This window comes from Camelus dromedarius, chromosome 23 (genome assembly GCF_036321535.1).
Source record: "Camelus dromedarius isolate mCamDro1 chromosome 23, mCamDro1.pat, whole genome shotgun sequence".
Taxonomy (NCBI): domain Eukaryota; kingdom Metazoa; phylum Chordata; class Mammalia; order Artiodactyla; family Camelidae; genus Camelus; species Camelus dromedarius.
The window spans coordinates 15531686-15548586 of NC_087458.1; the positions used below are offsets into that span (position 1 = coordinate 15531686).

General features: G+C 44.7%; 1 protein-coding gene across 2 annotated transcripts; it reads right to left on the minus strand.

The window, feature by feature from the left end:
• Positions 1–7301: 7301 nt before the first annotated feature.
• Positions 7302–16889, minus strand: CREG1 (cellular repressor of E1A stimulated genes 1). Of its 2 annotated transcripts, XM_010984453.3 has the most exons (4): positions 16477–16886; positions 13064–13183; positions 11588–11772; positions 7302–8280 (listed from the first exon to the last, which is right to left on the minus strand). In XM_010984453.3, exons 1-4 carry the CDS (start codon positions 16828–16830, stop codon positions 8277–8279), a joined length of 663 nt encoding a protein of 220 aa, XP_010982755.1. In that variant the 5' UTR covers positions 16831–16886; the 3' UTR covers positions 7302–8276. The 2 variants fall into 2 exon arrangements, with proteins under 2 accessions (XP_010982755.1, XP_031291704.1); XM_031435844.2 differs by lacking the exon at positions 7302–8280 and having other exon boundaries at positions 11584–11772; positions 16477–16889.
• Between the last annotated feature and the right edge of the window lie 12 nt (positions 16890–16901).

Consider the following 16901-nt stretch of genomic DNA (forward strand, 5'->3'; position numbering starts at 1 on the left):
TTCTCACCTAATGGAGGAAGCTTGCCTGGGAATGAAGCCAACCCCGAGGAGAGCAGAGCAAGAGATGTATAAAGACAGGTTGACAACTCACTGCATCCATTGAGAACCTGGATCACGCCATACCTAAAGGCCTGCCCATGGGTTTTTCCGTCTCTTAAGCCAGTAACTATTTTCTTAAGCTATCTGACTGATTCTGTACCTTGAAATTGAAATGGCCTGGAATATCAGAGGTGCTGAAAATGCAGAGCCACTGAAGACATGCTTGTGAACTTCACAATTTTGCCTGGGTCTACTTTGTGGGGATTTTACCTAAGGGGCCCTTCCCCCCAAAAGATTATTTGTCTTTAAGAAAATTAAGTCACACAATTTTCTTTACTGAAACCTTAAGCAGGAAAGGCATGCCTAATGCCCAAACACAAGAAAGAAATAAATGAAACGACTGCACAAAGATAGATTTAAAAAATATCAAGAGATAGCAAAATAATAATAATAATAAAGTTGGGGTGTGGGTAAAATTAAAGAGATATTACCAAGGATGAGACAAGTTATAACCTGCTAAATGTTGCTGTTGATGGTCAAAGAGCTTCCCCTGGAAAAAGAACTTTTCCTGCTTTGAGGAAGCCTCACGCTTGTGCCACTTTCACAGGTATTTTCATATTTAATTTCATACTTAATCTCCATGACGACTCAGTAAGGTGGCCAATCCTGACATACAGATGCCGTGTGCAAAATCTTTCTGGTAATGGGTGTGGGCGTCCTAGTCTCTGTGGGGAGGGTAGGAGACAGAGAGGAGTTGATGGCAGGAAGGGGAGGCCCCATGTCCCAGAGCAGGGCCCACGTTCTTCCTCTTTGGGATCCGCAGCTCTCGAGCACCAGGTCAGAACTTAGGGCACCTGCCTCATATTTGTTATGAACACGTGGTTCCTGGTGGAGGGGATGAGTTTAGCTTCAGAAGTCGTATAAAGTTTGTTCCTGGGCATTGGAGCAAAAGCAAAATCACCTTCCGAAATGAGCCATCTTCTAACCATGAGATGCCAGGGCACCTGCGAGCCTGGCTTACATCTTCATGCTAAGCAGTGGATCTTCTCAAGTTCCTTGCCTCTGCCATGGCTTAGCCCCACTTCTGACTCTACCAAACCATCAGCCCTCAGTGTGGCACCACATAGAGCTGCTGCTTTGGGAATGCATAGACCTAGGACTGGCTCCCCGCTTTGTCCTTAATTTGCTGTGTGACCTTGACCAAATCACTTTCCCTCTCTGGGTCTTGGTGTCTTCAGCTATAAGATGAAGGGGCTACATTTTTAGGTGGATTTTTCATTACTTGAGAGTGAAAAACATCCTGAGAAATAAACAGAGATATTGTGGACTCCTCTGTCAGAAAAGCAGCTCTTGGAGGGCTACCACGAGAGCTGGTACAGTGCCTTGCATATACTTGAAGCTCAGTAAATATTTGTCACATAGAAAGTGGTCTTTATTGTATTTGTAATTAAAGCATGAAAAAATGAAGTGCATTTCTTCTCTTAAAAAAGAGATGAAAGGCAATGGAACATTACTCAGCCATAAAAAAGAATAAAATAATGCCCTTTGCAGTAACATAGACAGATCTAGAGACTATCACACTAAGTGAAGTGAGTCAGACAGGAAAAGACAAATACAATGTGATATCACTTATATGTGGAATCTAAAAAATGATAACAAGTGAACTCATTTACAAAACAGAAATAGAGAGAAAACAAATTTATGGTTACCAAAGGGGAAAGGGAGGAGGGATAAATTAGGAGTTTGGGATTAATAGATACACATTACTATACATGAAATAAATAAATAAGGATCTACTGTATAGCACAGGGAACTATATTCAATATCTTATAAAACTTGTAACAGAAAAGAATCTGAAAAAGTCTGTCTATCTATCTAACTGAATTATTTTGCTGTACACCTCAAACTAACACAACATTGTAAATCAATTATAATTCAACTTAAGAAAAAAGAAGAAAAGAAAGAGAGATGAAAGCGTTGACCTAGAAGGCCCCCAAGCTGTCTTCTATCCAGAAATTATATATCGGTTTAATTATTCCTGCCTCTCCAGCGCCCTCTTCCCTTTCAGCCCTGCCAGCTGCTGTCACCCTCCAGGGTGGGGCACAGGGTCATACGTGCTGCCCTGAGCACATCTTGAGAGCTGTGATCCTGCAGCTCCTTGCTGGTCCGCCACACATACCAAGGGAGCAGGCCCAGTGACCAGGCTTCTATATGGGGGCCTGGCTGTTGTTTTTCAGGGCTTGGCCCCCGCTGATTGTGCTGGAGATGCTTTGACTTCATGCAGATCACATTTATGTCATTTGCAAAGAGGAAGGACCAACTGAGCTTGTGTGGAGTGGAGTCAGCTGGCTGGCTCAAGGTCCTCTCTGAAGCCAGCCTGGCCCTTGAGGACTCCCGCCCCAAACAGGCCTGCGTCTTCTTGTCCCAGGAACAACCCTGAAAGGGCCCACCTCCGGGGACTGCTGGCAAGGGACAAGTAGGTCCTGGCATTAGACTTTAAAGTCCCTTAGGATGGCCACCAGCTTAAGGGGAAGGAAAGGTTATAAGACAGGCAGGGGGTGGGGTGTGGGGTGCGGGACAGGGGGTGGGGAGAGGAGGGTATAGCTCAGTGGTGGACTACATGCTTGGCGTGCACGAGGTCCTGAGTTCCATCCCCAGTACTTCCATTTAAAAACAAACAAACAAACAAATAAACCTAATTACTCCCCCCCCCAAAAAGACCAAGGGGGGGCCCTGAATTCCAGTGGTGCAGCTGGTCTGGCCCTAGATGGGAGAATTAAAGAGGATTTTCCACCTCTGGGCAGACTCTCCCTGGGCAGTTCAAGGCAGCTGTCGTGTCAAACTACGTTTTCCAGGCTCTTTCCACAGCTGGCACATGGGGCCTGACCTCTGACCACATTTCACCACGAGGCCCCATAGCTTCCCACCCCTGCTCTGCTCCCACATGGTACATGCCCAGCACACGACGGGGGTGCGTGTCCCCCAAGGCCCAGGGGAGACCAGTGACTGACACACGACAGGGATGACCTTCCTGCAGTGTTATTACTGAGAAAATGCCTGGTCCTTTGGTCCTTTACAGAGCATCCCTGTCATGGGTGGCCTCGGGCTATCCCACACGGTGATGGAGACTAATGCTAACTAACTAACTCCTCCCCCATCCTAGGTATCATCCCTGACTTACCTAAGAGGGGACCCTTTTGCAGAGCTTTTGCCTGAGGCCACCTGGCTAAGCGGTTGAGCTGGGATTTGAAAGCAGCCACCTGGCTTCAGAGCGCACACTCTCTCCTATACCCCCACTGCCTGCCCCAAAGATGTCAGTGCACTACCTGTGAACGCCTGGGGTTTTCTCACACATGGCCCTTGTCTCTTTTTTTTTTTTTTTTTTTTTTTACTACACACCTTTAATACAAGTGGCAAAGACCCATATGTCGCCAGCAGCTGAGGGGTCATGGGATTCTTGGGGACAGAGCTAGATTTAAGGACCAGGTCTGACAGGCAACAGTATGAACTCACCCAAGCTAACCATCTGGGGACTCCAGCCTCTCCCTGAAGTAAGGAAAATAATGTGTGTGCCACCTGCTACTTGGGTTTGTTGCAAGGATTAGATAAAACACTGGATGTGAAGCTGTTCTCTAAAATTATATCCTATGACAACCATAATTTCCATTCTTGAGAAAACTCAACCTGTACTTACCAACTGATATTTGAAACAAAGAAAAGCAATGCAACTAGTGCTTATTGACATTTTTAAAAATTAATTAATTTATTTTTAATGGAGGTACTGAACCCAGGACCTTATGTATGCTAAGCATGTACTCTACCACTGATCTATTTCCTTTCCCTCTACTGAGATTATTAGTGTCCAATGTGACCACTACCTAAGAATTGCCAACTAAAAGAACACAATATGATTTTTACCTGGAAATTCAGTGCAGAATAAACATTTTCAGACACTGCTGGCAGGACTGTTCATTGGTATAAATTCTTAAGAGCAATGGGTAACAGGTACCACCAGCTTTTGGCTTGGGAATTCCACTGCTGGGAACTCTCTAAGGAAACAAACAGAGATGCAGAAAATCCTTCATGCATGAAGAGTTCTCTCTTAACAGGGAAAAAAAATAGAAGTAACTTAAATGTTCAGACACTGGAGAAAATGGTAACAGCCCTTCGCTTTGGCCTGTCCGGTATCCTTTCAGTTAACACGACTTTTTTCCTTTCAGGAGCTTTACTTCAAAATTCTTCTGGTCTCTGTGATTCTGATGGGTGCTGAGCTGAAGCCCCAGTTGCAGGGAAAGACACAGGATGTAGGATCGGCTAACGAGGGAACCCGATTCCCAGACACAGGGATTATTCTGGAATGGCCCTCCTTGCCCTCGTTGCTCTAAGATTGCTGATTGCCATTAAAACCAACACAGAGGAGCCAGGAGATGAAGACGGAGTCCTGAAGGAATATCTTCAGGTCAATGAACTCCTCTTTTTGCTTAAACTACTTTGACTAGGATTTCTGTCACTAGCAAGAGAGTGCTGATACAGACCATTATTTGGTAGCCAAAGTAGATCTCATGAAATATTTGCAGCCATTCTAAGCCATCCTTATGGTTTCTAGCAACATAACAAGATTATGATTAAGTAAAAGAGGCATGACACACAATCAATGTGCAGCATGACCTTGATTATATTTAAACATTTCCTGGAAGCAAAGATTAGAAGGAAACACATCAAAATATTAGCAGCCATGCCGGCTGGTGAGATTGTGAATTTGTAAGCTTTTACCTTGTGTATTTATCACACAAAGATATCTATCTTACAATTAATAGTAAGGGGGAAAAATGAAGAAAAAGATACAGTTTTACTGGCTGATTTACATCTCCCTCAATTCTAAAAATGACCTAAGTTATCATTGTCTCCTCAGATGAAAATACATAGAGCACCTGGTTTTTTGAAGTTGACAGTTTGGAATTTCCCTAAAAATATTGACCTACCGGCTTTATACAAAGCAGAGCGTTTTTTTCAGTACTAAAACTGAAAACATGCCCCCACTACAGGAAAGTAGAGGTTCCTCAATGACTTTGTGGTCTACAGTCTGAATATTACTAAGAAGAGAAACATGATCTGAACAACCTCCAGTCGAATATTCATACAGTGACGTTTCTTCCGTACAGCTCAGGGAACTCTATTCAATACCTTGTAGTAACCTATAATGAAAAAGAATATGAAAATGAATATATGTATGTACATGTATGACTGAAACATTATGCTGTACACCAGAAATTGACACAACGTTGTAAACCGACTATATTTCAGTAAAAAGAAAACAAAAACGAGACTGTTTATGCACCGATTTCATTGAGCCCTGCCTGGTGTCTTAAAGGATTTTTCTCCACCTCACTACATACTTGTGAGGAATCTGAACCCAGACTAGAAGACAGAATGAACCGTGACTACTGGCCACGGTCTGGTAAGGACAATGGCCTTGACCAGCTGAGCACAGATCCAAGGCCAAGACATCTGCCAAGCACAGCCACCTGGGCTCAGCAGTTTGGGGCTCCTCTTTCTAATTCTGATTTTCTCTTCTCTTGATTAGGGCCTGCCTTGTTTTCTGGGCCAAAGCCAGTCCCCATCCAAGACACTCGCCCCTCCTCTGGTTAAGGTCAGGGCTCTGTCCCAGTTCTGCAGCCTGTCATGAAGCACACGACAAGGAGGGAGGGCGGGATACATCCATGAACTCCAATTGGCAGTGGCAGAAGACCAGGCCTCGGCTTCTCCTCTCGCCCTACTGGGCCGCCTTCACCTCGGTGTCATCGCATCGAGGCCATCCACCCCCATCCCAGCCCCCGGCGTCGTTCTCAGGGGCTTGATCAGATCTGTTGTGCAGTGGTCCACCCTTAGCCTCGGTTTTGCTTTCTGCTGATTCAGTTACCAGCAGTCAACCCCAGTCCTCAAATACTAAATGGAAATTTCCAGAAATAAACAATTCATAAGTTTTGAACTGTGTGTGCTGTTCTGAGCAGCATGATGAGGTCTTATACCATGAGTCCTCCCTTTGTTCTGCATAGCCACGCTGTATACACTACCTGTCACCTAGCAGTCGGCAGGGCTATCAGATCGACGGTCTCGGTATCACATTGCTTGGGTTCAGGTAACCCTTATTTTACATAATAATGGCCCCAAAGCACAAGAGTAGTGGTGCTGGCGATTCAGGTCATTTCTTATTGTGCCTAATTTATAAATTAAACTTTATTGTATGCATGTATAGGAAAAAACATAGTATATAATATATAGGTTTGGTATTATCAGGTTTCAGGCATCCACTAGGGGTGTGTGTCCGGGGGTGGTCTTGGAACATATCCCTGCAGATGAGGGGGCGGACTGCTGTGCAAGAAACTGGCACCTGCACAAAAAGTGGTCTACGGCGCCCTCTGGTGGTCAGTTACAACATAACAGGGGCACAATCGGCACATTTCAACTGCCAAGGAATCTGAAGCATCTGCTGAGAACAAGCTGTTAGTGCTCCTTTGTGATAATTGGATCTTATCTGAACACGGATGTTTTTATATGGTATCAAATGATGAAGACAAAACTCACAATAAGTGTATGAAGGGAGTAATACAGATAGATACTCTCAACCTAATTCTATCACAAGGTACCTTGGCACCCAAAACCCTGAGAAGACGACCCGGGACAAAGACTGCATTCTGGCCATCCCCCAAATTCTAGGGCACAAGGAGACGTCTACCGGTGGGAAAGACTCAAATTATTCACTGTAAGCTCTGAAGCAGCCAGAAGTTCATTTAACAGCCCACTAAAATGAAAACACAGGAGAGTTTTGACTGTGGACAATGAAACAAAACGTAATAAATGTTAACATCTACGTTTAAGAAAATAAATCCAACACATTTCATTAAAATAATGCTTTTAATTACTAATGCTTTGGATAAGAAATTTATTCTACCAAGTTTAAGACATATTTTTCTTAAAGAGAAGCTGTTTTCAAACTAGTACTCAAGTTCCTCTCTCTTAGCCATTTAAGGATTCAGTTGCTTGATTCCTGATACACCTCTTTATGAGGGATCTCACATCGTCATCTGAAATCGCATATACAGGTGATAAAAGTAAACAATTTCTTCTCTTCTGAAGAAAAGTGATTTTTTTTAAAGTCATGTTATTGTCCCTCTGATGACCAGATTTAGGTAGTAACAGCATTAGAAGCCATTTAAAGCAGTTGAGGAAGTCTTAGGTCAGTGTTCAAAGTAGCATTAATGAAAAAAAAAAAAAAAAAGCTACAGAGAGTGGTTGGGGGATGGACTTCGGCCCTGGTTTAAGCTGGTCCATGTCCAGGTTAACTTTACTTGTAAAGGAACACCCGAAACAACTGACACACAAAATTCCCTCCTTTCTTTTGCAATCCCATTTTGGGGCAAAAAAAAAAATATGTGTGCTTCTGTGTACATATTTTGAGTGGAGGAAACTGATTATACAGTGTTCGCTTGGCTGGGAAAACCAAATTCAGGAAGTTTTATGAACTTCTTTGGTTAAATCAAATTCAGGAAATTTTATGAACTTAATTTGTTCTAGGTAATTATCACCTTGGATTTGAAAAGCTTTTTAAAAAGTTCTTTATAAGAAATAGTTTTGAAAAAAAAAAGAAATAGTTTTGCCCTACGTTGGCTCAAGGACTGTCAGACAGAAATGGACCATGAGTGGGACGTTCCATTTGTGTTTCATCATTGTTTGTTTGTCTTGGCAAGATTTATTCAGGTGCACTGTATGTAACATGTGCCAACCCCTCAGTATGGGTTCAGGCAGCAGCCGTTGGGGAGGGACGACCTCTCCCCAGCACAGGGGTTTCCAGGAATTGAGAACATATACTTGAGTACTTTCAAACGCCAATGGTCAATCTAAATCTGGTACCTGCCCCTTTACAAGGATCACCGTTGGAAAACCATTTGGGAGTGATGGAACAAAACCTTTGATCATAACAAAAGATGTCTCTATGAAAATGGCTTTAAAATATGAAAAAATAAATACATATCTAGCAATCTCATCTTCCAAGAAATCCAGTAACAATCCCACTCAATTCTGTAAACAAGCAAGCAAGCGAACAAACAAACCAGCATGTGACAGAAAACTGGTTAATCTTCTGGGAAGCTTTCCATAGAGAAACATTAAGCGCCCCAAGTCTGTATGCAATTTCCTAAGACGCTTCGCATGTGTGGTTAAATTCACCATATGCTGCTTCACCTAGAGAGGGGAAGACAGAGGAGGAAAAATTATTTCATTAAACTGAGTTGACAGATGGTAAAAAGTTATTTCATTCTAGGGAAGGACTAGAGAAACCTCTGATGTAAAAGTTCAAGATCTCGAGTTAATTTCAGCCACATTCTTGGTGATTTCACTGGTGTATACATCTGTCAAAATTCGTCAAATTGTACATGTGAAATATATGTAGTTTGCTGTAGAGAAATCACATCACAATAAAGGTGTTAAAATCAATCAATCAAACAAACCCATTTGGGGATCTATTTCTTAAAAAAAAAAAAAATTCGACGTCTTTCATGTGCTTAAGAATCGCCTGAGTTTGCTGAAATGCAGATCCCTGAGTTCTGGTTTAGGCTCAGGCCAAGGGGTCTTCATCCTAGCCAGCACCCCAGCTGACACACTAGCAGACGCTACCAGGACAAAACACAAAGTAGAAGCCGTGGCTGCTGTGATCATCTCATTCTAGAGTATCTGAAGGTTTTAAAGACAAAGACACCGAAGGCGTCCCAAACACTAGGGCAAAAGAGCAGTAATCAGCCAGTGCCCAGCCAGGGAGGTGACCTTGATCCATTCCCCTGCTGCAGCCCTGACCACGGCCATCAGGAAATCCATGTCCAGGGAAAGGCAAATTACATCTGTCTTTGCCAGGGAACGCGTGGGCGTCCCGGAGGCCTGCTGCGTAGACTTAACAGTGAGAAAAGGCAACTGCTCATACTTAAGAGAGCTGCTTACTTACTCAAGCATGTCCGCAAACACTTCGGGTAAACATTTCAACCTTCCATTCAATGTGAAAATATGCTTGTGGGTCTTGACCCAACAGTCCAGCAAGGCGAACTGTATTCAGTTAGGCCCCGTATGAGCCCTACCAAATGGGCCTAGTGTTGAAGTTCTCTCAAAAGACCCCATCAGAGTGAAAACAGGTTTGAAATGCAGGTGGCTTTATGGTATTTAGAGAAATAACACCTTCTGAAACCCATCTGGGCAAACGGTGCAAGGTGGCTGCCACTCGGGGAGGCCCTTGAATGCCTGCGAGCCCCTGGGAGTGGCTTCCCAAGGCCCTACAGATACTACTGTACATTCTCTCAGGCTGTTAAACGGTTCTGGTGGCAAGCTGGGTGGGTGGGATGGTGGGGGACCCATTCGTGGGCTCTGAAATGAACAACAGTCAGAGGCACCTGTCTGGGAAAGTCAGCTTCAAGGCACTGCCCATTCCTAGGATTCCGGTGTTCTGCCTCCAGGGGGGTGGGGAGGTTGTCACATGTGGGGCTAGTCTTTTGTCCTCCTCTTGAAAGGACAGGAGAGAGTGCTCTCTCTTACCTCTGAGCTGCAGAAAAGATCCACTCATCGGTGTTGATAAAGTGAGAACCTCAAATTTATCTATTATACTCTCATTCAGCATGGAGACTTGAGGGAAAACCCGTATTTGTTTTGTTATTAAAGAAAGCATTGCCCTTGGACATGTTATCTGTGCAAAGATAACTGTACTTCAGACATTGTTACGTCCTGCATAAGTGACATTTAACCTCGAAGAGTGGGTCTGTCATCTTACTGACTAGCCTGCTTGATAATTTGTCGCCTGGCCATGATGTTGTAATTGCTACCTCTGTCTTCCTATAAAGGAAGATGGCTTTTTGGGTCCAGAAGGCAGTCTCTAGCCCTGGCGTGCACGGCAGTGGAATAAACGCCATGATGGGTGGACTCTTTAATCAAACAAAGAAGTTGAAAATCTTTGTCTCAAAGCTACCAGCCTGACCAGTAGTCAGTATTTGCTAAACGCCTGTACTGTGCACTGTCCCAGGCCCCTATTTGGAACAGAGGGAAAAACAACAACAAAACTAAAACCTGAGCTTTGCTGTGAAGAGATTGACAACTGTGGTGGGAAACCAACAGAGCACCACAGAATTGCTGTGCAACAGACGAAGAACGAACAAAAGAATAAACAATGTAAGAAGCCAGACCCCGGCCACGGGGCTAGCGTGGCATTCCCACCCTCGTCTCCACAAGCAGAAGGTGTTCATATCACACTGGGTTAGGAGCCTGGCCAGCTGCCAGCGCGGTGACCAGAGGGGCAGTGTGATGTCAGTTTAGAAGCCGGGGGAGGGCTCTGGCGCTGGAGGGCCGGGGTCTGAACCCCAGCGCCATCGCTGACTGGTTGTGGGACGTTAGGCAAGTTTCTTACTTTTCTGTGCATCCGCTCTTCACCCCAGAGATGAAGAAAAACACCCCCTGACGCACAGGGCTGCCGTGAGAGTGCAGCGAGCTCATCAGTGACAAGCCAGTGACGCTCCACAAACACTGCTGCTACTGTTCTTAGTGTCACCGACCACCAGGCCTAGAAGTGCCAGGCGTGCCAGAGTGACCTGTGTCGCCTGGAAGAAGCACCAGTCCCTGTGCTCCTTCATCTGAACCCTGACCTAACTGGAAAGAATCTGCATCGCACCCCTTTCCCATCTTCAGGTTACGTTTTTCTCCTCATTCTCTCCCATGGCTCCTCCCCTACAAGCGTCAGCTTGCTGGTGGGATACACCACACGTCCATCCCACCAGGGCCCACAGGACTGGGGACGGAGGGGAGGGCGTCACATGCTCAGACCCAGATGGGGCTCCTTTCCGGCACGGAAGCACCCAGGTCTGACTCTCGTGAGAAAATGCACCATCACGGGTCAGAACTGGGCTCCATCCAGGATCGCATAAGCATAGCCTTCAAATGGGGTCTCCACTTGGTGTCCTAGCTTGGAGATAGAGTTCAGAGGGTCTGGGGTGGGGAGAAACTGGGATGGAAAAAAGTTTTCATATTCATGACGCTCTGAAATGTTTTGTTTTCTTCAACAATGAATGTAGGCAATAAACCACAGTGGTGATGGCCTATCAGTGACGGCCACCAACAGAAACACAGCAATCACAGACACTTGCACAACATGGTAGAGTTGTTGCAGAGGTCTTAAAATATTGTTTCAGTCCTCACTGCTCTGAAAGTACAGAAGATTTATGGACTCACTACTGGATTTTATTATTTAACGTGTTCATTAAAAAGCCAACATATGACTATATTACACATTTAAAATACTTTTATACACGTATTTCAGTGTAGTTTGTTTCTTTCATAATCTCATGTGTTTTAAGCATTTAAAAAATATTGTTCTTGGCGGGTGGTCATAGGCTTACCAGCTTGTCAAAGGAATCCATGGTACACAAAATGGTTAAGACTCCCCCCCTTGCTTTAGAATTAGGTTGAGGACCACTGATCAGGGCTGCAACATTACAAAGATGAAAGATGTGTAAATACTTACTGAAATGTGACGTTATAATATTCTTCAGGCGTCACTATTTTCGGTCCACCAAAGTAGTCCAGGACCCAGATATTGGTTATATTCAACTTAGCAAAGAACCAATTATGGCTGGATGGCCAGCTTTTCATCTCAGGGTGTCGAATGAATAATGAATTCTTTGCAATGTCCACTTCTGTCTCACTCACCTATACGACATATATAAAATAAACCTCATAGCAGTCACATTTTGTTTTCTCGCCTGTTAAGAATATGTGATTCTAGTATTCTACAAATCCTAAAGAGTCTAGTGATAAGTCCTGATTTTTTAAGTTTAATTTTTTAAAAAATGGATATATAATTGACATACAACATTGTATTAGTTTTAGGTGTGCAACATAATGATTTGATATGTGCATATATTGCAAAATGATCACAAGTTTAGTTAACATCCATCACCACACAGTTACAATTTTCTTCTCTTCTTTTTTTCCTTTTCTTTTTTTTTTCCTTGCACTGAGAACTTTTAAGATCTACTCTAAATGCTGATCTTAAGGAATCAGGAGAAAGTAAAGGGAGCTTGAAGAAATGCAGAGAACAGTGGAGAGTTCAAATGTTGGTGATGACATACTATGATGAAGTGGGAAGCCATCACGAGTGCCAGTGTTCACTGCTAAATGGTAATTTTGAGCTATCAGAGTAATTGATGCAAAGTACTATAATAAAATGTTACCAGTGCTTATGCCATCTAACATCAGCACATTTATCCCAAAACTCGTACATGTTAAACATGGAGATGGGCGTACAGAAAGGATAAAAGTCTGTGGAAGAGGCACAGCGGAACTCAAGAGCACCTGTGCCCCTCCCCCTTTCTCCTCCAGTGAAGGACACTCAACTCCAGAGATGCACCTACATGGAATTTCCAGACCACAAATAAATCTTCTCTGAGGGATTCATGACTGACAAGGTCAGGAAGGAAGGTCTTCTGGCTCGGCAGTCGGATCAGTGTTCATGACCCCTCATCCTCTGCCCTTCCCATGGTTTTACTGAACCTCTTCCCTCTAGCACTCACCCCAAACTGCCTAAATTCATTTCTAGTATTTAATAATGGTTACTCCTCTGTTAACTCACTTAGTACACTCTGTGCTCTCAGCCGCTGGTAAAATCCGGAGACAAGGAACCCCAGAACGGGAAGTACTGTGTAGTGTACAACATGACTATGAACTTTGGTTGAGCAGATGTTCCTTATACAGGAGCTTAACAGCTGTTACATCTGTTCAGCTTCAAAAAATAGCTCATTTTCCCCATAAACATCTTATTGAACACCTATATGAAAGCAACTGATTAAAACCTTTAGCTTTCATGAAATTACATATTAGAACACATTCTGTGTACCTCAATCACCAACTTTATTTTATTCTCAAAATATCTCTTCCTTTATTGTTAATAAGATGATGCTCTTCTAAAACCAGTGTCTGTTCTCGTAAGATAACGATTTACCTTGACAACAGTTCCCGACAGTATTGTGTGAGCACAGAGGGGACTTTGGGGATCAAATCCATATTTCTTGCAGAAGCTAGTCTCTGCCAAAGACATGGTCAGCGTAGCATATGGATTCTCCTGTGGAGAGAAAAATGAAGACCCTGTCGTGTGAAATAGTGTCTCTGGAGAGGTAATAAATTTCACAGGTTGCATACACACTGTTCCCAGAACTTGACCGTGCTTCCGTGAAACAATGAATTGAAAAACACCACGTTCCACTCAGGAAAATTACTACTTGGATAGAGACTGATCTTGATCCTTGCTCCAAAAAATTTGTGTGGGGGGGGGGGGCACTGTTTCATATTTAAAATTAACTGACTTGGTAAGAATTATTTTAACTTTTTTTCTCTTAAACTCTTAATTTGTCCCGTATTCACCAGAGGAATTATAATTACAGTACCACCCAAATACAAGGCTAATCTATAGTCTTCACTGAAAGATCTAAAGGATTAGATCTAATATGAAACTTGTGCATAAAAATATCACTGTGGCTCAACAAGCTGATTGTACAGTTTAAGCAAGAAAGTAGCTGAATCATGCTTCTTGGTTATCTTAAGATAGCAGAAACTGTCATGTGATTTCAAAACTGGAGAAGTTGCTCATTTCTGCTCTGGCAACAAGAGAATTCTTAGATAAAAAATGTGAGGCAAGCAAAATTTCTAATGCTTTCTTATTCAGAAATGAGCTTCCTAAATGGCACTGTTGACAGATTACAGCAAAATTCATATGTTGCATTTAGTGCTTTAAATGCCAAGTGTCTCGTGGGGAGAATTTTGCCATCTCACAGTGACCCATCAAAACAGTGAGTCATAAAGAGATCTTCTTGGAATCATTTAGCCAAATATTTGCTATCTACAGACTATTAGGCAAGGCATTATAGGAGACCAAAAATGGGGGGGGGGGTGACTCAGATAAGGTGTTTCCCTTCTCTGTGAGTTGACTATCTGGTTGAAAATTCAGACATAAACAAAACTTAAGTGATGTAAAACAAAGGCACAGAAGAGGTCAAAAGGCAGCACATAACTAATTGCCAAGTGAATGATACAGTTAAGTGTATTTGAAATTCAGTGTAAGGAGATGTCAGCACAGCCTGGAGTGATATGGAAACTCTAAAGAGCTTTGTATGATATTCAAAATCAGGATGGAAGTGGGAAGACGCATTAAAGGCAAAGGGAATGGTAATTGCAAAACACGGAACTGGGGAAGTGTAAGACATGACTGTGAGTAGTGAGAAACCCAATTTGCTTGAAAGAATGGCTTTCTGAGGAGAGGGGGTTGGAGACAAGGCTGAGGGGGAGTTTGGGTAGTAAGGGTGGTTTAACTCCAAGCTAAGAAGTCAAGACTGTATTTTGCAGGCTGGCACCTGTCCGTGCTTTCCAAGAACTGCTTGTCTGGAGAGCCTGTTAAAATGCTGATTTCTGGGCTCCATTCCCAGCTCAGGTATCAGGATTTTTAACAAACACCCCCGGTGAATCTTACGCAGCTCTAGGAAGATAGATGTTATTAAAGGTTTCTGGGAAGAGGGCAATTCTGAGTGGTATTTTGTTCATGTAAATCTGGTGGGTGGAGTGGACAGGAGCAGATAGGAAGAAGACAGAGGTCAGAAAGAGGAAGAAAAGTAGAAAGCAGAAATTAACAACTTTGTCGCGTTAACTGACGGACTCAGAGTCAGACTCAGTCCGATGTGTAGGCCATGCCTTTTTACTGCCATCACATCATGACCTGAAACCCTGGGTGGGCTCCTCACCACTGTCTCTTTCTAGAGATGTCAAAGACCTGGGCTCAAATTCTACCTGACAGCCATTACCTGACTAGTCCCTGCACCTCTGAGTTTGTTTCCTCATTCCGACAATCTGCACAATCCACCCCGTCACCATTAGAAGCATCAGGGAGGAGGGGGCGGGTAGAGCGCAGTGGTAGAACGTGTGCTTGGTGTGCACCAGGTGCTGGGTTCAATCCCAGTGCATCTGTTAAGGAAGAAAAAGCAGCAGCAGCAGCAGGGAGGAATTTGGGGGGTAACTTTTAATAAAATGAGTTTTTAATAAAATACCTTGGCATTGTATTTTTGAAAATCTTCCCAGGTGACTGTATTTGCAACGAAGGTTGAACATCACTGATGGAGTGAGTGGAATGAGCTCACTATGAACAAATGTCTAAGGGAGGGGAGCGGGCTGGGAATAAGAAAATAGTGAATGGAGGTGTATTGCCTTGGATAAAGGAGGCAGCTGCTTCTGGTTTTGCTCAGAGAATGCAGGTCCCCAGGGTTACAGACTGTCCAATTTTTCAAGAAGTCCGAAATTTACACTTTTTAATTGCAATCTCAATTTTTGAATGTTGGCAACAAACTCAAATGTATTAAAAAAAAAAACAGAACAGAGCTCTGCGTGCGCCAAAGAAAACCAGTCTGTGGGACATATTCAGCTCATGGGCCACCAGTCTGTGACCTGTGTTTTGAAGGCAGATGGACCTGCGGTGAGATTCGATTGTGGCTACTGGCTTTGGGCAAATTACCTAACCTAAGTCTCAAGTTCTTCATCTGCAGTATGAGGATGGTAATACCCACCTCGAAGGTTATTAAATGAGACGATGAGTGGAAAGAAGTCAGCCTGGCACACAGCAGGTGCTTCATCAAATTATCAGGTTTTTCATCTTATCTTTATTAACAAAGTTAACCTCAGATCTGGGATCTTCTGTCATAGAGACCCTTTCCCAAATCAGGCTCTGTTCCTGGACTCAGTCTGGCTCTAGTCTCCCAACCTGTGACACCGCTCTTGGCACAGCAGGGGTCCACCAGCGAGGTGTCAACCTGGTCCTGCCCCAAAAGGTGGGCAAAGGTGAGGACAGGGCCCTCCCATCAGTTGTGCTCCCTACGGGGTAAGCTGATGTGCCCACGAGGCCTAAAGACTGCCATAATCATTCACTATGGCCATTCACTTCTTGCTGCTGAAGGGAAAATTCTTAATTCAGAAGGAGGGGTAAGAAAGAAAATCCCTGAAGCCACTTAGACAAAGTGCTAAACAACCCAAACGTCTCTACACCCCGTAAAACTTTTAATAATCGGAGCCCGGTTAATGAGACACCGTGCCCCAAGACGACTCGAGGGTGAGAAGTCCTCCAGGTGCTGGTCAAGAATTCACCCCAAGTGAGTCGCGCGGTGGCGAGGGCGTGTGTGCAATTCCTGGAATTTAATTGCCCAACAACTGGGAAGCTGCAATGCCTGCCTGGTCAGCGCGGGAGAGAAGAGGCAGGGGTTTGGGCGAGGCTCAAATTCTCATCTGTAAGAGGCCAGCTCTCCTTCCCGGGCAGAATTCAGGCAACAGTGGAAAGGCTCGCGCTCCGGCGCGCGGTTCCGCGCAGCCCCGCCCGCTCACCTTTAGGTTGCCCACCGACTGCTGCAGCGGACTCAGGTAGAAGTAGGGCACGCCGCTGCCCTTGCTCGGAGGCCCGTCGCTAAGCGACAGGACGTCGGCGAAGGGCCGGCCGCGCACTCCCTCCTGCGTGGAGATGGTGGCCAGCGCGCCCCAGTCGCAGACGTTCGTCACGAAGCGGGCCACGAGCGCCGCTTTCTCGCGGGGCGGCAGCGGCGGCAGCAGCTTGGCGGCGTCCCAGTCGGCGTGTTCCCGGCCGCCCCGGCCTCGCGCCGGCGCCACCAGGAGGGCCACAAGAACCGGCGCCAGCAGGCAGGCGAGCACGGCGCGCGCGGACCCGCGGGCACACCCGGCCATGGCGGTGACTCCAGCGAGAGTCCGCAGACCCGAGGCCTACGGGGGCCCAAAGTTAGGCCAGCGCTCCGGGC

Bases quoted from the DNA above. Each gene is read 5' to 3' on its own strand.
- CREG1 (XM_010984453.3), bottom strand. From the start codon at position 16,830: ATGGCCGGGTGTGCCCGCGGGTCCGCGCGCGCCGTGCTCGCCTGCCTG. The intron at 13,184-16,476 runs GTGAGCGGGCGG...TTCTCTCCACAG, and splicing joins AGTCGGTGGGCAACCTAAAG to GAGAATCCATATGCTACGCT. The intron at 11,773-13,063 runs GTAAATCGTTAT...TATGTCGTATAG, and splicing joins TGTCGGGAACTGTTGTCAAG to GTGAGTGAGACAGAAGTGGA.